The 24499-nt window shown below is 43.3% G+C and overlaps 1 protein-coding gene across 2 annotated transcripts in view; it reads left to right on the forward strand.

Annotated features, from left to right (window-relative positions):
* The window catches only part of LOC138745370 (transient receptor potential cation channel subfamily M member 1-like), a 107350-nt gene that overhangs the window by 20309 nt on the left and 62542 nt on the right, over window positions 1-24499 (forward strand). The window contains exons 6-16 of one of the 2 annotated variants that reach the window (XM_069902343.1): window positions 2073-2244; window positions 3669-3843; window positions 4693-4816; window positions 5039-5111; window positions 6214-6314; window positions 9842-9991; window positions 10069-10203; window positions 14053-14103; window positions 15817-15957; window positions 17967-17996; window positions 20452-20744. In XM_069902343.1, the coding sequence (XP_069758444.1) occupies window positions 2073-2244; window positions 3669-3843; window positions 4693-4816; window positions 5039-5111; window positions 6214-6314; window positions 9842-9991; window positions 10069-10203; window positions 14053-14103; window positions 15817-15957; window positions 17967-17996; window positions 20452-20744 (1445 nt within the window). Of the gene's footprint in view, window positions 1-2072; window positions 2245-3668; window positions 3844-4692; window positions 4817-5038; window positions 5112-6213; window positions 6315-9841; window positions 9992-10068; window positions 10204-14052; window positions 14104-15816; window positions 15958-17966; window positions 17997-20451; window positions 20745-24499 lie in introns of those variants that run through there. The other variant, XR_011346222.1, reaches the window with a different exon arrangement.

The following is a 24499-nucleotide window of genomic DNA, read 5'->3' on the forward strand; positions in this document are numbered from 1 at the left end:
CTCTGATCGCATTTGGTCTCTTATGAATTCATAGAGCATAGAACAGTACAGCACAGTACAGGCCCTTCTGCCCTCAATGTTGTGCTGACCCATATATTCCTTCTTTTTTTAAAAAATGCTAAAACCTCACTACCCCATAACCCTCTATTTTTCTTTCATCTATTTGTCTTTCAAAGGTTCTCTTAAATGCCCCCAATGTTTCAGCCTCCACCACTATCACTGGCAAAGCATCCCAGGCACCCACAACTCTCTGTGAAAAAAACATACCCCTGATGTCTCCCCGAAACTTCCCTCCCTTAACTTGGTACTTATGTCCTCTGGTGTTTGCTGATCTTTCTCTGGGAAACAGGTGCTGGCTCACCATCCTATCTATGCCTCTCATAATCTTGTAAACTTTTATCAAGTTTGCCCTCATTCTTCTACGCTCTAAGGAGAAAAGTCGCAGCTCTGCTAACTTTATCTCATAAGACTTGTTTCCCAATCCAGGCAACAACCTACTTAATCTCCTCAGCACCCTCTCCATAGCTTCCACATCCTTCCTATAACGGGGTGACCAGAACTGAGGACAAAGATTTGTAGAGTTGCCTCATGCCCTCTCCATTCAATCCCTATATTAATGAATTCCAACATCGTATCCTATCCTATCAACACCTGTGCGGCGACTTTGAGGGATGTATGGATTTGCACCCCAAGGTCTCTCTGTTCATCCACACTCACAAGTAACTGACCATTTACCCTGTACCCAGCCTCCTGGTTTGTCCTTCCAAAATGCATCACCTTACACTTGTGTGGATTGAAATTCATCAGCCACTTTTCTGCCCAAATCTGCATCCTGTCTATATTCTTTTGTAACCTTCAAGAACCTTGAGCGCCATCCACAACTTTTCCAACCTTGGTGTCATCCACAAATTTACTGACCCATCCTTCCACTTCTTTGTCCAGGTCATTTATAAAAATCACAAAGAGCAGGGGTCCCAGAACAGATTCCTGTGGAACTCCACAAGTCACTGACCTCCAAGCAAAGAACTTTTCTTCCTCTACTACTTTCTGCTTTCTTCTCCAATATAATCTTCATCCCCTCTTCCTGCTCACCATTGCCCTGTGAATCCCCAGCACAGTCCCTCCAACACTGTGATGCTGGGGTACAGAATGTGAGTGTGAATTAGGAGACATCCTCTGGAGAATTCCCTGTTTGCTTTGTATTGTTGAAAAGACCACCTCTGCAGTCAGGGGTGGGAGGGTGTGTTAAAACTGATCCAGGAACAGGGGAATAAATGGTATTGTTGAGAAAACAAAATCAAACCAGGAGTTGACTGCCAGGCCCCACAAGGCTACCTCACAATTCCAGGATGATCATGACCTTGGCTCCTCTCATGTGTCACTATTATCGTAACCCTGCAAATCTTTGGTGTATTTTCTTGACCTAGCGTTGACACCTCCAGCCCAGACAGTGATACAACTATCCAAAATGCTCTCCACGGTACACCTGTAGAAATCTCCGAGAGTGGTGACCTACCAAATCTCCTCAAACTCTTGGCAAGGTATTACTATTGGCAAGCCTTCTTCATGATTCCATCAAAATGAAGACTGTGGGGGAGAACTGTTGGGGGAGAATGACTGACTGATTTGTCTTTCCTGGCAGTCTGATAGAATCAACCACACTTTGTAAGTTTCCTGAGTGTAGGCCAACTGAGGAAATGAGATTCTGCATGGCTCACCAGGGGGGGCCTCTTCTGCTGTCCAATGTGATTTCCTTCTGGATTTAGTGGAATTTTGTTCACCAGAGAGAATTAATTGTTAGCAGAGAACCCTCGAGTGAGGCATGGGAGACTGGTCGCTGAGATCTGGGAGGTCTCTGAGTCAGGCTTCAGCCACTGAGAGTAGAGGTGTCATGGGAAGCATGTATCAAAGGGTCAGGGAGAGACCAAGGGATCAATGAGATGAGGAAGCACGAGAAATCGGGTCATGGGATCATATAGAGGTCAGAAGTTGACTGGCAGATCAAGGATCACTGAAACAGGACCAAAGTTTGCAGTTCAAAATTTGGCTCCTGATGTTTCTTTCTGTTTCAGGTCACCAGACCTTATCAAACAATGTCGAACCCACTGAGCAAACTGAGCGTGCTGAGCAACACGCACTCGCACTTCATCCTGGCCGATAATGGCACCTTAGCCAAGTACGGAGCTGAGGTCAGGCTCCGGCGACAGCTGGAGAAACACATTTCCATGCAAAAAATCAACACACGTAAGGATGTTTCCATTACAAGGCTGGGCTAGGGAGGGTAGGGCAGGGCTGGATAGGGCTGAGCTGGACGGAGTTAGGCTGGACAGGGTAGTTCAGGGCTGGATTGAGCTGGGCAGGGTTGGGCTGGACAGGGTAGTGCAGGGCTGAATAGGGCTGAGCTGGACAGTGTAGCGGAGGGCTGGATAGGGCTGACCTGGGTAAGGCAGGGCTGGATAGGGCAGGTTTGAATAGGGCTAGATAGGACAGGGCTGGCAGGTTACAGGCAGGTTACAATATGGCTGGGCAGGGCAGCGATGTGCAGGGTAGGTCTGAGTTGAGCAGGGTAAAGCTGGGTTGGGCGAGGCAGGGCGACATTGGAGCTGACTTTTCCAGCACTCTGTGACGTGTGAGTTTCCCTTTCTCATCCTGTGCCTGGGAATATAATGAGGCAGGGAGGAAAAAGGATCACTCAGCTGTCATCAGCTCAACATCCTTTTGAGCCTTGGCGTTACGTAGTTGATTTTTTCACCCCAGGGCCCAGGTTGGACCATACTAGAAGGCTTTAATCCTGGTGCTCATAATTTTATTGGATCATCAAGCTGTGATTATCATGTTTTATTTCGAACATGTATTTTATTTGTAACTTATTTTGTAAATACAATGTGACCATCTTCTACATTTCTCATACCAATCAAAGTGTTCGTTCACAAAACATCAACACCACTCCTGTTTCAGGGACTTTCACACAGATCCAGCTCCTGTGTCCATTTGTAACAGGCTCGAAGCAGGATCCCTTGCCTTTGAGGCATTAAACAAATTTCAGTGTGTATGTCCCTCATGATTGTACTCCTGCAGGCAGGAATGTGCCTGTTGACAGCATTCCCTTTTGCAGTCCCATTCTGGTGTTTAGAAAGGGAATCATTATGAAGTTGGAGCAGTTTGTTGGGTGTGGTAAAGCTTTGGGAAATGGAATAAATTTCAACTTGTGCCTGATGCCCACCACCACATCCCAAAGTCAGGAGCATGTGCATTTGCAACATAGAATGTCAAAAACATAACTATAAATGTGTTGGGTACAGAGTAAATCTCCCTCTATGCTGTCCTACCACATACTCTCAAGACCAAGGACAGCCTTGATTAGACACTGAGTAAAGTTCACTCGACACTCCCACTGCACACATCTCAGACCCCACATTGAAGCTTGTATACTGGGATTGTTTAGGATAAATTATCTTAGATTCAGTAAGTCAGGAATGATGAAAGTGTAGAATGGGATCCCTCTCGACAGTGGAGGCCTTCAGACTAGAGTATGGAACAGAGGTGTGAAGATTAACAAGCCTACTTGGTGACCTTGCTCATATTTTTTTTCTCCATTAATAGCCACATTTTCTGCTGTTACCTTTTGCCTTGATCTGAAATTAATCCCATCTCTGTGTTGCCTGCAGGTCTTGGTCAAAGAGTACCAGTGGTTTGTTTGGTTGTGGAAGGTGGTCCCAATGTGATATCAATGGTGCTGGAGAATCTGAGGGAGGAACCTCCAGTACCTGTGGTGGTCTGTGATGGGAGTGGGAGAGCTTCTGACATCCTGGCATTTGCACATCGGTACTCGGCAGATGGCGGGTAAGACCAATCACATGCATACACTTAATGTTCCCAAAAGGATCCCAACTCCATCAAGCTGAAAGGAGAATGTCAACTCTACAAAGCTCCTCAGGAAATCCTCCACACTGATTTAAGGAAATTCCCCACCATGATCCACCCAAGGTCTCATTCATATGGTGACTCACAGCTTCGTCCATCATTTTGTTCCATGCAGGGACTGTGAGCCACTCTAACGTAGTCAGGAATAGTGATTATGGGGGCATTTTGGCTTAGTGAATTAACAGTCATTTAGCTTTTTTTTAAAACTGATGAAGCCTGGTATTTTGCCCTGAATTTTGAGAAGGAGTTTGTACTTTCTCCCTGTGTCTGCGAGGCTTTCCTCCAGGTGGTCTGGTTACTCCCACCCTCCAAAAATGTACAGAATTTGTAGGTTAATTGGATGTAATTGGGCAGCTCAGCCTTGTAAGCCAGAGCAGATGGAGTCTTTAGCTGGACATCGAGTTCTTGGGTGCTGTTACCGACTACAGAAGAAGCATTCCTTAGCACCCGAGGCCGCCATCGTCAGAGCTGATGCAGTGTGTGGCGTCACTCCGGGACCCAGGTCCTCATGAAGGGTGCTGCTGCCTTCCTGATTCTGTTTTGAAATGCACGGGGGAGCAAGGCAACACACTGACCTGCAAACGGGTAGCACAGGCTTGAAGAGTAGCACATCCTGACTCCACAGCTCATCAATGTTGGATTTTGCCTTTGTGAGCCACCTTGAGGTGGTTGTGGTCTAATTTTTTCCAACAAACATGTTACAGAAATTGCTGTTATTGTTGGTTAATTTTCTCATTTGGTTCCTGAGTTGTTGCTTCCTCTCTGCAGGATAATCAACGAGTCCGTACGAGATCAGCTCATGGTCACATTGCAGAAAACCTTTAACTACAGCCGGCAACAGGCTCAGCAACTTTTCCTGATCGTCATGGAGTGCATGAAGAAGAAAGAGTTAGTGAGTTCTGATCCGTTTCCATCTTGACAACAATTCATCTTGTATTTACTTTCCAATGTTTTTAATTTGGCCATAAAAAGTCTTCAGTTTCGTGTTGACTCAAACACTGGTTGTGTGCTTGCATTGGGCCATTTTCTGGGATTTTTAGTTTATATTAACTCCATTAGCTCGAGTTAATACAATGACCTGGTCTGGTAATGACTCCAGGGTTTTTTTCTGCAGATCACTGTCTTTCGAATGGGCTCAGAGGGGCAGCAAGACATTGATCTCGCAATCTTGACAGCATTGCTGAAAGGTAAGAGGAACTTTGAGGAACTTGGCATCTACTCTTCAGTCTTCCTGTCGATCCTCCATCTCTGTAAGACTGGTTGGCTGTGTCTGAGTGAAATTATTAATATGTGAAAATGTGGCCAAACAGAACTATCTTGGACTTATTCACTAGTGAGCTCGTGGCACTGAGAGTCCAAATTTCAGGGAATGTCTGTGGTAATTGGGAGTGAGTGGGATGGATGATTGTGGTGGAAATGAATTTAAAGTGGGCTATAGGGTGAGGGTGGGGTTGTTTGTGGACAGGAAATGAAAGGGGATAATTGTGGGGTAAAGATCAGTAACTGAGAATGGAGGTCAGAGCAGTATGTATGGGCCACACGTGTAATGTTTTGCAGGGCTGTATAATTGAAGGATTTATTGTACAGATGGAGTGAAAGTCTTAATTCCTGGAGCTTCCCAGATACTGACAGCACAAAATATTGCTCATAGAAAAGCAAAGCCAACAAGTATTCACTGTTGGCCAGTGGTTCATCAAATGTGTCATGATGAAATGCTTCAAAATTTATTTCTTGTCATGTTTGCAGAAATTTGTCCATTTTTGCTTGCCATAAGAGCCACTAGCCTAGCCCAGCACCTGAATAAGACCATGATACAGCCGGTCAGCACACTTTCTACCACACATCTGAAGACGTATGCCAGCGTTTCCAATGCCATACCAAACCTCCACAAGCTCCTGAGGAAGTGAAGACAATGATGCGCTTTCTTCACGATAATAGTGTTGGGTCCAGGAAAGATCCTCTGAGATAGTGACTCCCAAGAATCTAAATTTTCTCACCCTCTCCATCTCTGATTCCCCCAATGATCACTGGTTTTCCCTTCCTGAGGTCAACAACCAACTCCTTGGTTTTGGTGACATTTTATACTCATCATTTCCTGTTACTCTGAACACAACAGTGATGTCATCAGTAAATTTGTGGATTGCAGTGAAGCCAAACTTGCCAATGGGTATAGGGCAGAGCTAATGTGAGCTTGGTAGCAAAAGATAGATAGATAGGGACTCAAATGGGTGTTTGTGAACAACCAAGGATTTCTCTATTAATTCTTGCTGTTTACCTTTCTCATTGTAGGTACAAATGCATCAGCTCCTGACCAGCTAAGCCTAGCCATGGCATGGAACAGGGTCGACATTGCCCGTAGCCACATCTTTGTCTTTGGGAACAGCTGGCCGGTAAAACCTTCTGACTTTTTCTCAAACTGCTGGTTCCAGAACCACAAAATGAGGGAAGCACGTTTACTGTCTCATCAGCAATTCCAAGAAGATAGAGTCAGAAATGGAGGGGCAATCCATCATTTACCCTTCATATCTGGTCTGGTGTTCAGTACGACTCTGACTGATCTTCAACCTCAGCACTACCCCATATCCCTTGACATTCTAAATACAGCAAAGCCCTTGGTTCCCGGCACCTTTGCAGATGGTAGATAAGTATTTTCTGGTTGCTTGAGACTGACTCTCACAATGCCTAACTAATAAACCTGCATTAAGAATAAACAGATTAAAAGACAAAAATACTATCCTGTACTTGCACTTAACAACGTTCACTTGCATGAATATATAAAGCATTTTACTTTATTTTCAGTCACATTCTTCAAAAAAACTTAACCATTATTGAATCTGCAGGTTCCTCCCCCTCCTCGGAGCCAATAACATTATAGATAATTAACCCCCACTCCCCCAAGTTTACAGATGAAGCCTCTGAGTGGGGAAACTTACTGAGCAGGGATAAGGACACACTTAAAGAGAGTTGCCCAACGGCAAGAGGCATCAACCAGCTCTTCACATAATTTTATTCAAACAGCTGCGACGAACAAAGCCTGACCAAGGCTCTCCGCTGGCTGAATATTTGGTCCCATCTTCACCAAAGGTTTTTGTGTTACTTCAGAGAACATTTATGATTTTAAATATGTTTTTTTACCTATTATTTTATTTTCATTTATTTTAATTTTTTATCTCTTTTCCTTGATATTTTTGCCAGTTGCTTGAGGCTGTAGTTTGCTTGAATTCCAGATACCATGGGTTTTACTGTATCCAAAGTTGTATTACCCTTGCCTTGAATGTGCTCTGTTGGTTCACCACCTGAGGTAGTGAAAAGTCATCTCATCTCAGTCTTGAATGGCCAATCCCTTATTTTGAGACAATAGTCCCTTGGTTCCAGACAATCAACCCATTGCCCTGCATTGTGTAAGAATTCTGCATTTCAAACAGATCATTTCTCATTCCTGCAAACTTTAGAGAATACCATCCCAGTCTGTGTGATCTCTTTTCCAGACAAACTCCCTGTACCAGGAATCGATCTGTTGAACCTTACCTGCACTAAGTTTATTGCAAGCACTGAAATTGTGCCCCTCCTGTTTAAAAGAATTACAAATAAAGTTGCCATTTGTGAGATTTCCACGCACATTGGGCTAGTTTTGAAGATCAACTGCAGGAAATTACCGGCAGGAGCAGGAGCAGGGAATTCTGGCTCCCAGCAGGAGTGGGAATATCGTGCTGCCGGCAAGATCGGGGACATTGGGTTCCCGGCAGGAGCAGGGAATTCTGGCTCCCAGCAGGAGTGGGAATATCGTGCTGCCGGCAAGATCGAGGACATCGGGTTCCCAGCAAGAGCAGGGACCTCGGGCTCCCGGCAGGAGCAGGGATTTCTATCAAAAAGCAAAATGTGACAATGTTCTTTAAAGAACCTCAGACTGTTGCCCATACTTCAAAGTTCTTTTGTCAGATGGAGATTTTTTTGTGGGCTCGGGAGCTCGATATTGGGCATGCGAGGCGAGGATAGTGGTGCCCCCCTTCAAGTGGCACTCAGGGCATGGTGGCCTAACTGCCATATCCAAGATACGCCAATGCCGGAGACCAGATCTCTACAGAAATTGACTTTTGGTGCTGCACCAATGATTCAGTACTCTCTTTGTCCTGTTCCAACCCATGCACTGCTCTCAGCATTGCAGTACTCTCTCACCCCACACCCCCCGAAATGTTTTGAATGGTGGGAGGAAACCAGAGCCCCGGGGGAAATCCACGCAGACATGGAGAACATACAAACTCCTTACAGACAGTGAGGGATTCGAACCCCTCACCTGATTACTGGCACTGTAACAGCATTGCGCTAACTGCTACACTAACCACGCTGCCCAAAAGGTGGCCAAAACTGCACTCCTCAGTGCCTTACTGCTTACCGAGTACACTAAGTCTCTGGGTTAAGACCATCCGACTTAAGGACAACTTGTTCTTACGAATGGACTACCCATGGCTTCAGCGGTTTGTCGGCTCAAGGAAGAAGAACATCGATTGTGCCCCCAATTCGCACATTCTTTTCAGGGGTTTACAGCTGACAACGTCACGAAGCCAAATAAGCTGTGGTTGATATTAGTAATCAACTGGAGTTAGACAACAGTGGAAATCATGTAGTCGAGTCATGTAGTCGAGTTACTCGACTCCCATGCTGAAGAGCTGACCAATGAAGGCCTTATGGAACGAGAGCAGCAGATGACAGCATTGGAGGAAGAAATCTGGGACCGAAACACTCAAGAACCAAAAATGTTTTTGAAGGAAGAGTTAGCTGAAGCCTTCAGTCTCTTTGAAGCAGGGATGGCAAAATTAGAGGAGCAAGATGCTAATATAGAGTTCACCAAAGTTTACCGTACATTTACAGAGGTCATCAGCTGCTACAAGGCCATTTATGACGAGAAAAAGAAAACTCTGTACAAACCTCCCTTGATTCCTACTTCAAGAAAATTACTCCAGTCATTTTATATGCATAGGAAAGTTTTAAAAAAAACTATTATGCTAAGACAAACATTTGACTAACTGACGCTAAATAAAACCATATATACCTATTCTGACTTACTTACAAATTCGAGTTCAAGACAGACTTAGGAATGGACCTAGTCTATAATACAGGGACTGCCTGTATGTCCTTTCTTAATTTGTCCTTCCAAATGCAACACCTTGTGCTTGTCTGCAATAAGTAGTGGGAGCAGTTCAGAAAGGTAGAGGAGAGGGAGGGGAAAATTAAGGGAAGATTAGGGGGGAGGAAGGGAGATTGAGAGTGGAGAATGAGGATGGAGTAAGCCGATGAGAGTGACAGGAATCTATTTCAGTAATGGGTGAGAGGAGTGAGGTGATGGGCGAGCAAGGTGGTGGTGGAGTGAAGTGGGCGGACCAAGATGGAGGGGGAGCGAGATGGTGGGGAAGCAAGGGTGGGGTGTAGTGAAAATGGGGAGAATGAGGTGGTGGGGGGAGCGAGATGGTTGGGAAGCAAGGGTGTGGGGTAGTGAAAGTGGGGGGAGTGAGGGAGGGAGTGAGAGTGGGGGGAGTGAGGTGGTGTTGGAGTGAGGGTGGGGGGAGTGAAGTGGAGTGAGGGTGAGGGGATTCAGATGGTGGCAGAGTGATGTGGGGGAGTGAGGTGGTGGGGGAAGCAAGGTCGTAGGGGAGTGAGGTGGTGGGATAGTGAGGGTGGGGGAGTGAGGTGGGGGAATGAAATAATCAAGCGCCCTCAGCACGACCCCTCCCTCATTGCACTAGAGTTGCCATCACAGACCTGTGCACAATCGTGGACCAACCAGTTCCTTGTGATTCATAAATGGGGTGTTGCTATTCATTTGAGGTGCATGAATCTAGAAAGGAGAATTCTTTTAACTCTTTGTGGATGTAGAGAAAGCTGCCACAGAATAATGGTTGATGTTGGTTCTATATTTCAGTCAGTGAGCAGTAATTCTGAATTCACGGCTCGGCAATCAAAGAAATCTGTGAAACAGCGGATAACCAAAGCCAAAAGCAAGGGGAAGAAGAAGGGAAAGGATGATGTGAAGGAGGAAACAGATCCCCGGAAGGTGGAGCTGCTGAACTGGGTGAGGATGTCTCTGAGGTGCCTGTCTCTGTTAGCCTTGTGGTACCTGCATGCTGATGGCCTTATGCTCTGTTGCAGGTACACTCACTGGAACAGGCCATGATAGATGCACTGGTCTTGGACCGTGTTGACTTTGTGAAGCTGCTGATCGAGAATGGAGTGAATATCCACAACTTCCTCACCATTCCTCGCCTTGAGGAATTGTACAACACAGTAAGTTTAACATCATCACCGACTCTCACATTGTAGCTGCTGGAGCAGGTGATGACCACACTGCCTCTCTGACACAAAGCTGAACAAGTCCCTGACAGGCAATTTTCTATTTACTTCACTCACTGTATTGTTCCATCCTCGCGTCCCCCCCCCCTCCACCATCTTGCTCCTCCACCTCCTCATTCCTCCCACTGAAGTAGACTCCTGTCACTCTCATCATCTTACTCCCTCCTCACTATCCACTCTCAATCTCCCTTCATTCCCCCTTAATTTTTCACCACAATCTCCCCTCCTGCTCTCCCCTACCTTTCTGAACTGCTCCTTCCACTGAATGCAGACAAATGTGAGCATTTTGGAAGGACAAACCAAGAAAGGACACACACAGCAAATGGTAGGGCATTGAGGATTGTGACAGAACAAAAGTATCTGGGAATACAGATACATAATTCCCTGAAAGGGTTGTAAAGAGAGATTTTGGCATATTAGCCATAAAACAAAGTATTGAGTACAGGAGTTGGGATGATATGGTAAAGTTGTATAATACATTGATGAGGCCAAATTTGGAGGATTTTATGCAGTTTTGGTCACTTAACTACATTATCAATAAGACTGAAAGTGCAGTGATAATTTACTACAATGTTTCCCGGACTTCAACAATTACAGGGAAAGGTTTAACAGGTTAGGATCATTCCCTGGAGTGTATAAGAATGAGGAGAGTTTAGATAGAGGTATTTAAAATCATGAAGGATATATATAGACAGAGTAAATATAGGTGGGCTTTTTCCACTGAGGATAGGTGAGATACAAACAAAAGGACATGGGTTAAATCTGAAAGGGGAAAAGTTTAGGGGGAACATGAGGGGAATCTTTTCATACAGAGAGTGGTGGAGTGTGGAATGAGTTGCCAGCTGAAGTGGTGAATGCGGGCTCAATTTCAACTTTTAACTTTTTTTGGAAGAGGTGGTAGCATCAGGGTCAATTTTGTCATTTAAGAGGAGGTTGGATGAGTACATGGATGTGAGGGGATTGGAGGGTTATGGGCAAGGGAGCAGGTAGATGGAACTAATGGAGTTTCTCTTAAATCAGTGCAGACTAGAAGGGCTGATATGGCCTGTTTCCGTACTGTAATTGTTATATGGAAATATCTGGACAGATACATGGATGGGAGGGGTAGGAGAGCTATGGACTGGGTGCAGGTCTGAGACTAGGCAGAATAATAGTTTGGCACAGACAAGAAGGGCTGAAAGGCCTGTTTCTGTGTTGTAATGTTCTATGGGAGATGAAAGAGGTAAGTTTTTTAAAATAGTGGCCGTTGTCTGGAATGTATTGCCAGGGGTGAAATGGGGACATTCAAAAGACTCTTAGTCGCATGGATGCAAGAAAAATGGAGGGTAATGTATCTCAGGTAGGGAATGATTAGATTGTGTAGAGCAGGTTTACACAGGTTGGCACCGTATCATGGGCCAAGGGCTTGTCCTGTGCAACAATGTTCTGCGTTCTTCTAACTGCTCAGGACAGTGGAGAAAGTGAAGGAGATGATGGAGAGGAGAAGGATGGAGAATCATAGGACATTATAGCATAGAAACAGGCCCCTTTAGTCTGTGCTGAACTGTTATTCTGCCTAGTCCCACTGAGTTGATAACCCTCCATACCCATCCCATCCATGTACCTATCAAAATTCTTAAATATTAAAATTGAGTCTGAGTCTGCATATACCACTTATACTGGCAACTTGTTCCACACTCCCAGTACTCTGTGTTAAGAAGTTCACCCTAAATTTTTCCCCTTTCATCCTCAACTCATATACTCTGGTTTGTATCTCACCTACTCTCAGTGGAGAAAGCCCACCTACATTTTCCATGTCTACATATGCCCTTCATAATTTTATAACCTCAGTGGAAAATGGTTAATTGCATTTACTCTATCTATACCCATTATAATTTTGTATACCACTAATAAGTCTCCCCTCATTCTTCTACGCTCCAGGAAATAAAGTCCTAACCTTTTTAACCTCTCCCTGTAACTCAGTTCCTCAAGTCCCACCAACATCCTGGTAAATCTTCGCTGCATGTTTTCAGTTGTTAGGTGTACAAAACTGCACACAATTTGGCTTCACTAATGTTTTATAACATCCCAACTCATACTCGATTTATGAAGGCCAATGTGCCAAAAGCTCTTTTTCTGACCCTATCTATCTGTGATGCCACTTTTTTTGGTATGTTATTTTTTGTGATTTTGTTTAATATCTGATTTAGATCTTCCCAACACATTTTCACTTTCTCACATTCCCAAATTGCATGTACTTTTGTTCCCATTTCCTTCTTACAGCGAAAACATCTATATGATAATGTTGGATCCCATTTTTAAAAAGAACTTTTGGGGCGTGATATATAACCTGTGAAACTAATGATACTGTATTCTACTGCAGTCCTCAGTGCCCTACCATTTACCAAGTATGTTTACCTTGATTTATCTTTCCAAAATGCTACACCTCATACTTCTCTGCATTAAATTCCCTCTGCCATTTTGTAGCCAATTTTTTGAGTTGGTCCAGATCCCTCTGCAAGCTCTGAAAGCTTTCCTTGCTTTCCACTACACTTTAATCTCCCTTGAACTTTCCTCCACTCACCTTAAATAGATGTTCTAAGGTATTTGCTGTTGTCATTCAGGGAAAATAGTGCTAGCTGTCTGCCCTATCAATAGAACAGAGAGCACTGTGTTGTGCCAACCCATAGATTCCTTAAAAAAAGTACTAAACCTTCCCTACCCCGTAATCCTCGATCTTTCTTCTATCCATGTATCTCTCTGAGAGTCTCTTCAGTGCACCCATTGTTTCAGCCTCCAACACCATCCCTGGCAAGGCATTCCAGACACCCAAAGCTCTCTGCATAAAGAACATTCCTGGTGTCTCCCCTAAACTCCCCCCCCCCTTCACTTTTTATCCCTAAATAGGTAGAACCATGGAATGCTACAGCATAGAAAACAAGCCATTCAGCCCCTCTAGTCTGTGCTGACCATTATCTCCCTCGTCCCACTGACCTGCTCCCATTCCATAACCCTCCAGACTTCTCCCATCCATGTATCTATCAATTTATTCTTAAAACTCAAGATTGAGCCCACATTCACATAAGATGGCAGTTCATTCCAGACTCCCACCACTCTCTGAGTGAAGAACTTCTCCCTAATATTCCCCTAAACCTTTCCCCTTTCATTGTAAAACTATAACCTTTTGTATTTATTTCCACCAATCTAAGTGGAAAAAGTCTACTCACATCCATTTTCTCTTTACCTCTCATAATCTTGTCAACCTCAATCATATCTCCTCTGATTCTTCTTTGCTCCAAGGAATTAAGTCCTAACCTGTTTAATCTCTCCCTGTAACTCAACTCCTGAAGACCCAGCAACATTCTAGTAATCTTCTCTGCACTCTTTCAATCTTTTTGATATCCTTCCTGTAGTTAGGCGAACAGAACTGCACACATTATTCCAAATTTGCCTTACCAATGTTTTAAACAACTTCAGCATAACATCCCAATTCCTATACTCTGATTTATAAAGGCCAAAATCTTTCTTTACACCTGCAACGCCACAGAGCAAGGATCCCAGAACAGATCTCTGCAGAATGCCACTGGTCACCGACCTCCATGCAGAATACGCTCCAATGATGGAATTAACTCACATTGACATGAATAAAACTAATCAACCTGTCTAACCTTGGCACTGAGTCTGCTTGCATTGAGCTCATTTCACCTCAGACTGATACGAAGGGTCATGCCATTCACCTGAGATGGTGAGGTGGAGGGGAGAGACATGGAACCAAGTGACTCAAGATTTTGTGTTTTATTTCAGAGACTTGGGCCACCAAACACACTTCATTATCTGGTTAGAGATGTGAAAAAGGTAAACATTTGATTCTAGGACTAACAAGAAGTCTAAACAATGGTGATTATGTTGAATGTCAAGTTTTGTGGTTAGAGTCCAATGGTTCTCAACCTTTTTCTTTCCACTCACAAACCACTTTAAGTCATCCCTCTGCCATCAGTGCTCTGTGATGAGTAAGGAATTGCTTAAGGTGGTACGTGAGTGGGAAGGACGAGTTGAGAATCACTGTTCTAGATCCAATTGTGGCTAAAATATTTTGCTTGAGAAAAATTGTCATTGGTCCATTTCGTTTGGAGTTATGAAACCCTGCACATGACGAGTCAATGAGGTGTGATTAAAACAATGGCTTTCAACCTTTTTCTTTCCACCCACATCCCACCTTAAACAATTTCTTACTAATCACAGCGCACGTATGGCATAAGGAATACTTAAAGTGGTATGCGAGTAGAAAGAAAAAAGTTGAGAACCACTGGGCTCTCCAATTTGAGATGGTCATTGATTGGAACTTTTGGGCAGAAATGTCACAAGTTTAAATATTTTCTGAGGAGCTGCGTGGATTTGAACATTATGTAAATTATCAGTGAACATCCCCACTTCTGACATTCTGAAGAAGGTCATTAATGAAGAAGTTGGAAATGGTTAGGCCGAGAACAGAACCTTCAGTCTTATCCTGGAGCTGGGATGATTGACCTCCAAAAATATCATCCATCTTTATTTGTGTGAGGGATGACTCCAACCACAAGAGCATTTCGCCTGTGATGCCCATTGACTTCAGATTGATGAGGGCTTCTTGACCCAACATAGTTAAATGCTGCCTTGTTGCCAAAGAAATTCGTCTCACTTCACCTCTGCAGTCCATATTTGGGTCAAAGGAGAGAGGAAATCCAGAGTGTTTCTGGTAAAATCTCAACAGAGAAGTAGTTACATGAATTAGATTGTTTTTGTGAACAGCCATATTCAATTAATTTTCCATATTGTTGTGTAGGTGTTAATGTGGTAACTGCACTGGAACACCTTGAGCAGTTTATCTGCAGGAACAGTTCGTTCTGGAGTGAAGGTCACCACTTCAGCAAGCAGGGATGATACAATCAACAATGACTCATTGTGGACTGGTTCTTCCAATATCTGGTCCCTTGGCCTTGCAGTATTCCAGAACCTAGTTAGTTCTTCATCCAGGGCTGGACTCCTGGACTGTGGCATGTGTATAAGAAGCTAGGTAAAATATGGAGGTCTGCAGATGCTGCGATTGTGATAAAAACACAAAAAAATGCTGGAGGAACTCAGCATCCATCAGAGGTAAAGATATATTACTGACATTTTGAGCCTTCTTCAAAGTGTAAGCAAAGAACTGTCTGGGTACCCTTCAACCAGATTGCATTAACATTGACTTCTGGTTTCTGAAAACCCCTCCCCCTTCTTCTTACCCCTGTTGCCTTTACCGAAATCAGTTCTCACCTGTCCTCTTATCATATCCAATTTACACCTTTTTTTGTTGGTGTTGGTCTCCTCCACCTGCCAACCTCAGTTTTTATTCTGATGCCTTCCTGGTTTTTGCTAATTCCTTGAAGAAGGGCTAAGGCCTGAAATGTCTGTAATATATCTTTCTTTTCTGTAGCTGCTGCGAGTTTGGCTGAGTTCCTCCATCATTTCTGTGTGTTTTTAGTGTAAGAAACTGGATCTGGGGCTGTTTTTGGATCAAACATGTTGACACAGGACTGTTGTTTGGAACAGGGCAACCTACCTCCAGATTACCACATCAGTCTGATCGACATTGGGCTGGTCATAGAGCACCTGATGGGAGGAGCCTACTGCTGTGCTTATACACGCAAATCATTCCGAACACTGTACAATCATTTATTCGGACCAAAGCGAGTAAGTATTAGCCTGACTGAACAAATTTAATCTCAAATGTTAGAATGATTTAGAAATGCAGACCATTTAGTTTAAAATCCAAAATTCACCTCAGGTCATGGATTTTCTCCTACGTTCAGGACAAGGGTTAGCCTAGTGATTACTACAAAGCTGTTATGGCACCAACAACCCGGGTTCATATCCCACACTGTCTGTAAGGAGTTTGTTTGTTCTCTCCCTGTGTCTGCGTGTGTTTCCTCCGGTACTCATGTTTCCTCCCACCGTTTAAAAATGAACTGGGGGTTGTATGTCGAGTGAGTGTAATTGGGCAGCATGGGTTCGTCGGGATTGTTACCACACTGCACGTCAAAAAGATTATAAATGATTTACAGTCATCCAGGGTAGGACCCCTGTGATATCCCTCTTGCTCCATAGGCTGAGATTCCTGCCTGCACACGTAATTCCTGGGGTGCTGAGGTGACATCCAACGTATTTCCCAAAACCCCCTGCACTTGGTTCAAAACAAAATTAGCAGAAGATGAGAATGCTGCAGCCAATCCCAGCTTTTTTCTTCAACCACTGATTTCATCCCTCTCCTTTGGATGGATTTGGCCCCAAGATTTCTTGTGAACCCTCTGTCTGCACTGTCAACAAGTAAGCCTGGATGCCATAGTAAAAGCACAATACTGGAGAAACTCAGAAGGTCAAACAGTGTACTTTATGTAGCAAAGATAAAGGTGGGCACCTTCCTACATTTTGCTCATACTTTGATGAAAGCCTCAAGCTTGAAACATTGGTCATGTATCTTTGTATAAAGAACTTCAAATTTCTGTTTGTCCACATCTCTGAGAATGTGTCCTGAAGCCCCCATGTCAATGCAATCATGAAAAAGGCTAAGCTCTGTGAGGAAGTTAAGGAGATTCGGTCAGTCACCAAAGACTCGAAAACTTCTACAAGTGTACCGTGGAGAACATTCTATCTAGTTGCATCACTGTCTGGTATCGAGGTTTCAACGTTCAGGACAGGAAAAAAACTCCAGAGGATTGATAACTCAGCCTGCATCATCACGGGTACCAGTCTTAATTCCATCGAGAACATCGACAAGAGGTGGTGTCCCCAAAGACTCCCATCACCCAGGCCAGGCCCTCTTCATCTGCTACCATTGGGAAAAAGGTACAGGAGCCTGAAGACGAGTCCCCAGCAGCACAAGGACGGCTTCTTGCCTTCTGCCATCAGATTCTTGAATGAACCATGAACCACAGACACTAACTCACTTTGTCTTTTTCTCGCACTATTTTTTATTTTGAAATGTGCCTCGTAGAATGTTTGCACTGTAGTGCTGCCACAAAACAACAAGTCCATGACTTGTTCATGACAATAAATTCTGATTCTAAAGTACACTGTTTGACCTGCTGAGTTTCTCCTGCATTGTGTTTTTATTTCAATCACGGAGTCTGCAGACTTTCGTGTTGGAAACCTGTGTACCATTGCTGGATTCCGTCCAGCCTTAGTTCACCTGCTGTTGTTACCTTCACATTGTTCCCTGGCTGGCCTGTCATGTTCCACTCTCTTCTAGACTGGTGATTTTGCATGTCCGAATGCAAGAATGTAATACAATGAGATAAACAAATGCAGGAGAACATTCTCACCAATTTCCACCATTCTGTTAGACTACAGTTGATCTTATATGATCTTTCCCTGACTAACTCAAATTAATTCCTTTAATATCTAACAATTTTTTGATCTCCACCTCTGCATTTTGGTACATGTGAAAATAAACTTAAACTTGAACTCCACCAAAGATTAGAGGGATCTCTGTCAACATCATTGGGAATGTTTGTGAATGTTGATGGGACATCCTTTAATGTGCATTGGTTCTTTTCAACATCAGGCACAATGGCAGTCAATGCACTGGAATGGTTCATTGACCCAGAAGGGGCTGCATTTCACTGCAGGTCATTCTACCTGATAGTGTTAAAAAGTGATGTCCTATTCTGCCTGTTAATTTATTTCAATCTATCTTCCTGCAGCCAAAAGCTCTTAAGCTTCTGGGAATGGAGGTAAGTATCTTTTTTTATTCTTCTTGTATCTGGTGAATTTGGTGGTTCTGTTGTTTCCATGTTTGTCATGTGCCTCCTATCCCTGGACCATGACCCACTCCAGCCTTTCCCTCCATTCCTTGTGCCACCTCCAGCATTGGACCCTACTTCTTGAGCTTCTCAGATGATGCCAGAGAACAGGGTATCAGATGGAGGAGCTGGAGTAAACCATGTGTTGTTTTGAGTCTGCTTCATCATTGAACATAATCAAGGCTAGTTCAGTAATGTTTTCCTGCTCTTGATTCACCTCTGTCTTGAATCCAAAAAATGAGGTTTCACAGTCCTCTTAGGGTACTTCGGATTCATCATTCTAAGAGTGAAGATGTTTATCATCTTCGTCCTGAAATGCCAATCCATATTTGATTTTTGAACTCTAGTCTTTAGCTCCTCTGTGAGGAGAGCAGCCTCCCTGTATCTGCACTTGTGTCTTTGAGTCTTTAGCTGCGTTCACTCAAGTATGGCTCTCTGACTGAATAGAATCCTCATAATTCACAGAACAAATTCATTGGCTGAACAGAGATGAACATGAGTCAAATGGTATCAAGATAAATATGTTCCAGAGTGATGGTAATTATGTTTACATGTGGTAGCAATGTTTGTAATCCTGACACAGGGTAACTGCAGATCTCTCCGGTTATAACTGTATAACCAGATCATGATGTGTAGTCTTAAATCCATGCAGGGCACAATTTGTGGTTTTACTGTCTTCTTCTTTGGCATGGCTTCACGGACGAAGATTTATGGAGGGGGTAAATGTCCACGTCAGCTGCAGGCTCGATTGTGGCTGACAAGTCCGATGCGGGACAGGCAGACACAGTTACAGCGGTTGCAGGGGAAAATTGGTTGGTTGGGGTTGGGTGTTGGGTTTTTCCTCCTTTGTCTTTTGTCAGTGAGGTGGGCTCTGCGGTCTTCTTCAAAGGAGGTTGCTGCCCGCCGAACTGTGAGGCGCCAAGATGCACGGTTTGAGGCGATATCAGCCCACTGGCGGTGGTCAATGTGGCAGGCACCAAGAGATTTCTTTAGGCAGTCCTTGTACCTCTTCTTTGGTGCACCTCTGTCACGGTGGCCAGTGGAGAGCTCGCCATATAACACGATCTTGGGAAGGCGATGGTCCTCCATTCTGGAGATGTGACCCAACCAGCGCAGCTGGATCTTCAGCAGCGTGGACTCGATGCTGTTGGCCTCTGCCATCTCGAGTACTTCGATGTTAGGGATGAAGTCGCTCCAATGAATGTTGAGGATGGAGTGGAGACAACGCTGGTGGAAGCGTTCTAGGAGCCTAGGTGATGCCGGTAGAGGACCCATGATTCGGAGCCGAACAGGAGTGTGGGTATGACAACGGCTCTGTATACGCTTAACTTTATGAGGTTTTTCAGTTGGTTGTTTTTCCAGACTCTTTTGTGTAGTCTTCCAAAGGCGCTATTTGCCTTGGCGAGTCTGTTGTCTATCTCGTTGTCGATCCTTGCAGGCAGAAAAGCAGCAATCAGAAAAATCCCTGGAAATTAAACCTTTTTACTTTGTAATCCTGATACATTTAAGTGGAGGCTTATCAGGAGGAGATAGAAGATCAGGCAGATGGATTTGGACAAGGAAATTGTTAAGAAAGCTTAGCAGTGCATAAAAACTGGCATGGACTTTGAGCAAATGCATTGTATTTTCCATCACATCCTGTGATATTATTGTGAATGTGGTTTATCAATGAGCAGCTTTCCCAAATGTTCACACAGCATCAGTGTTGTTGTTCCCTAATCCCAACCTCCTTCAGGGCTAATCTCCTTTTAGTGAGTTCCCAGTGCCCTCATGGGTATAGACAGTGACTACACAGCACCATCAACTCCTTGGCTCTCCAACAGAAACCTGCAGAACAGCTCAGTGCCCGCAGCCCATCCCAACTGACCAATGCCAGATGTTTATCACCAAGTCAATGAACACAACATTAACCCTCAATCACCTCTGCCCCATGTCTGTGAATGCATCATTAACCCCTTGATCACCTCTGTTCCATGAAGACAGTCCATTAACTTTCTGATTATCTCTGATCCAGGCAGTAAACATTACATGAACCCTTTGAACATCCTTTAATTCATTTGATCTGTGCTGCCTTAAAAAAAATATACCATTAACCTTTCAATGCCCATCTCTTGTAACTGCTCTTGAATATTGAATACTAATTAGGAATCCCCATCCATTTTGATCTGTATCTTTGATCAGCAAGAAATTTTTTAAAGAAAAAAATTGATCGGGAAACTCATTTTCAATCAAAAGCAGCGACACAGCTACTGCCTCATATCCTGTGTCTCTGAAGTTCCTCACACATGTCCCTGATGTATTTTTTTAATTGTGTTTGGGTATTTGGTAATGGTCCAGTGAGACTGGAATATTCTCTACCTGTGCTCACTCTGTTCTTCTGGCCTAGGATGATGAACCACCCTCAAAATCTAAACGAAAAAAGAAAAAGAAGAAAGAGGAGGAGATTGACATTGATGAGGAGAACCCTGATATAGGCCGATTTGCCTTCCCCTACCACGAGCTGCTGGTATGGGCAGTGCTGGTGAAGCGACAGCGCATGGCTCTCTTCTTCTGGCAGCAGGGTGAGGAGGCTCTGGCTAAAGCCCTGGTGGCCTGCAAACTTTACAAAGCCATGTCAAATGAGTGTTCTGGGAGCGAGCTTGTGGATGACATTTCTCAGGATCTTGAAAACAACTCCAGGTTAGTTGCCCTCCTCTGTGCATTTCCCAGGGCTCTCCTTTTTCACCTTCCTTCCTCCTGTCATGCCCAACCACAAGCTACCAGAGTGTGCTAGTCACCTATATCAGTCTGAATCCAAGAACATAAGACATAGAAACTCAGCACGTCTCCCATGCTTGGACTCAGCACAACATACTTAAACTAACTTAAAACCTCTCAATTCCCTTAGTATCTCAAGATTTTTCTCAACTCTATCTAAATGGCCATTCTTTTATTTTGAGACAGTGAGTTTGTGTTCTTGACATTCCATTTCATCTGCGCATCAACCCGGTCAAATCCAGCAACAATATTGAACTTAATTACATAATTTCTGTCATCTCAACTCCATAGTCTTGGCTCAGTCTGCTTAATATTTCCTCACAAAACAATCACCCATCCTAAGAATCAATCTTTGATTCAGAAAGACTCAAGAAATTGCAGATGCTGGAATTCAGAGCAAAAAACAGGAGGAATTTGGTGGCCAAGTGGCATTTAATGCAGGATGGGGGAGTTAGGAATTAAGACGATAGATATAAGAGCAGAAGTAGGCCATTTGGCCTGTCAAATCCACTCTGCCATTTCATCATGAGCTGATCCATTCTCCCACTCAGCCCCACTCCTTGGCCTTCTCCCCATAACCTTTGATACCCTGACTATACAGATAGCTATCAATCTCTGCCTTAAATATATCCAAAGATATCCTCACCAGTCATGGTAGTAATTCCAGAGGTTCACCCCCCCTCTGGCTGAAGAAATTTCTCCGTATCTCTGTTATAAATGGGTACCCTTCAATCCTGAAGTTCTGCCCTCTTGCCCAGGACTCCCCTACCATGGGAAATAACATTTTCACATTACTCTGACACACCTTTCAACATTTGAAATGCTTCGATGAGGTTCCCACTCATTTTTCTGAACTCCAAGGAATACAGTCCCAGAAACATTAAACATTCCTCATAAGTTAATTCCTTCAATCCAAGAATCATCCTTGTGAGTATTCTCTGACCCTTTGACTTTCTTAAATAAGGAGACATACTCCAAATGAAGCCTCAACAGTGCCTTATAAATTCTCAACATCACATCCTGCTCTCATATGCTATTCCTCCAGAAATGAATGCCAACATTGCATTCGCCTTCTTAACCACCAACTCAACCTGGAGTTTAACCTTTGGGGTATCCTGCACGAGGGCTCCCAAGTCCTTTTTCACCTCAGAATTTTGAATTTTCTCCCCATTCAAATAATAGTCTGCTCTCTTATTCCTTCTATCAAAGTGCATGACCATATTCTTTCCAACACTGTATTTCACTTGCCAATTTATGCCCCTTCTGATGTAATTCTCTCTGCACGCTCTCCATTTTCTCATCACTACCTGCTCCTCCACTTTTGTTTCATCTACAAACTTAGCAACAAAGCCATTTATTTCTCAATCCAAATCATAAAATCAAATAGGCAGGAATAGGCCATTCAGCCTATCGAGTCTTCCTCACTATTTAATCATCAGCTGATCCAGTTTCCCACTTAGCCCCACTGCCTGGCCTTCTCTCCATAACCTTTGATGCCCTGGTAATCAAGAACCTATCAATCTCTGCCTTAAATACACCCATTGACTTGGCCTCTGCAATTGTCTGTGGGAACAAATTCTACAGATTCACCTGCCACTGGCCAATTAAATTCCTGGGCATCCCTGTTCTAAGCAAATGCTCTTCAATCCTGAAGTTGTGCCCTCCTGGCGTAGACTCTCCCACTGTGGGAAACAACCTTTATTTGCCTACTCTGTCCATGCCTTTCAACCTTCAAAATGTTTCAATGAGATTTCCCCCTCATTCTCCTAAATTCCAAGGAGTACATGCCAAGAGCCACCAAATGTTCCTCATACGATAATCCTCACATGAAAAAATATTCTATTCCTCTTGAAATGAACCAACATGGCATTTGCCTTCTTCACCACCGACTCTGCCTGCAAGTTCACCTTCAGGGTATAGTGCATGAGGGCTCCCAGGTTGCTTTGCATCTAGGTATTTTCAATTTTTTCCCCATTTAGAAAATTGTCTGCCATGTATTTTTTCTACCAAAGTGCATGACCATACACTTTCTAACATTATATTTCATTTGCCTCTTCTCAGCCCATCCTCCTAATCTGTTGAAGTCCTTCTGCTACCTCCCTGTTTCCTCAACACTACCTGTTCCTTCACCTGCCTTTCGATTATGTGCAAACTTGGGCACAAAGACATTCACTTCACAATCCGAATCATTGATTTGCAACATAAAAGAAGCAACCCCAACACTGACCCCCGTGAAACACCATCAGCGATTGGTAGCGCTTTGCTTCCTGCCTATCAGCTCATGCTCCACCCACGCTAGTATGTTTCCTATGATGCCATGGTCTCTTGTTCAGTAGCCTCATGTGCAGCAATCAGAGGCCTTCTCAAAGGCCTTCTGAAAAGATTTAAAACATATCTATACGTGAATATGTCTTGTGTCTAAAAGAATAAAACGAATAATACCTAGTACTAGGGTACATCTTCCGCCAACTGTCAATGAGTTTCATTTCATTCATAAAATTTATCACAGTTTTAACTATCTTGTTTTTAACCATAATTCCACCTGATCTATCCAACCGAAGGTAAAATTGAAATCTCCCCCATAATTATCTTCCCCTTTGATTGACTAATTGCATAAGAATCTTGAATAAATTTGACAATTCATCATTACATATCTTCCCACTTTATCAATAGTTGTATCCAATATTTTAATTGGTAAACTTTTATTTATTAATAGCGCTACCCCTCTGGCTTTAGAGTTAAATGGAAAAGACAGTACCATTCCTACCCAATCCCTCTTTAACTTCGCATGATCTATTTTGATTAAATGAATTTCTTGGAGAAAAGCTACATCCACTTTACCTTTTATCATATAACCTAATAACCTTTATCACTTTATTGGATTCTCAAATCTGTTAATATTAATACTAATAAAGTTCAATTTTCCTGCCATTAAACACCAATATTAAACCATATGTCCATCCAGCATCCCCCACCGCTCACCCTTTGATACTACTTATATAACGTACTACGTTCTTAAGTAATCCAGGCTTTGAACAAAAAAAAAAGATAGTAAAAGGAAGTAAGAAGAAGAAAGTAAAGAAAAATCCCAGAGGCGTGCGATGTTACAACGTCTCGAATTCCCGTATCTATACGGGAGGCAAATAACATTCATGCCCATGATTCCGCAGTGGTCAGCTTCATACTCCACACTAACTGATTCGATATGCCATACTATCCCTCACTATAGACTTTCCCACAAGTCTAATAATCCATAGACTTTATCAAAATATAGTAGATCATATACATTGTAGGTTAAACCTTCCTCCCCATTTAAACTCACTTGAAACACAATGTAATTTCAGTTATAATAAAATCCTTTCATTTATATAATTAGTCCAAGTACCGGCAGCCACCTGTTGTTCTTTGTCAGGCAATGAATCAGCACATATCTTTGCTTCATTAAGATTTGTAAAAAATCTATTTCTCCCACAAATACTTTCAACACAGCAGGGTATCTCAAAACAAAGACATCGCCTTTTTTCCATAGCATATTTTTCACTGGATTAAACTCTTCTCTCTTTTTTAACAAATCAAAACTTGTGAATGGATAAAAGAAAATCTTATTTTCATTATAAATCAAAGGTGATCATCTTTCTTTTAGCTGGATTTGCTGCCAACTCCAATATCTTCTCTCT

Source organism: Narcine bancroftii, chromosome 11 (genome assembly GCF_036971445.1).
Source record: "Narcine bancroftii isolate sNarBan1 chromosome 11, sNarBan1.hap1, whole genome shotgun sequence".
NCBI lineage: Eukaryota > Metazoa > Chordata > Chondrichthyes > Torpediniformes > Narcinidae > Narcine > Narcine bancroftii.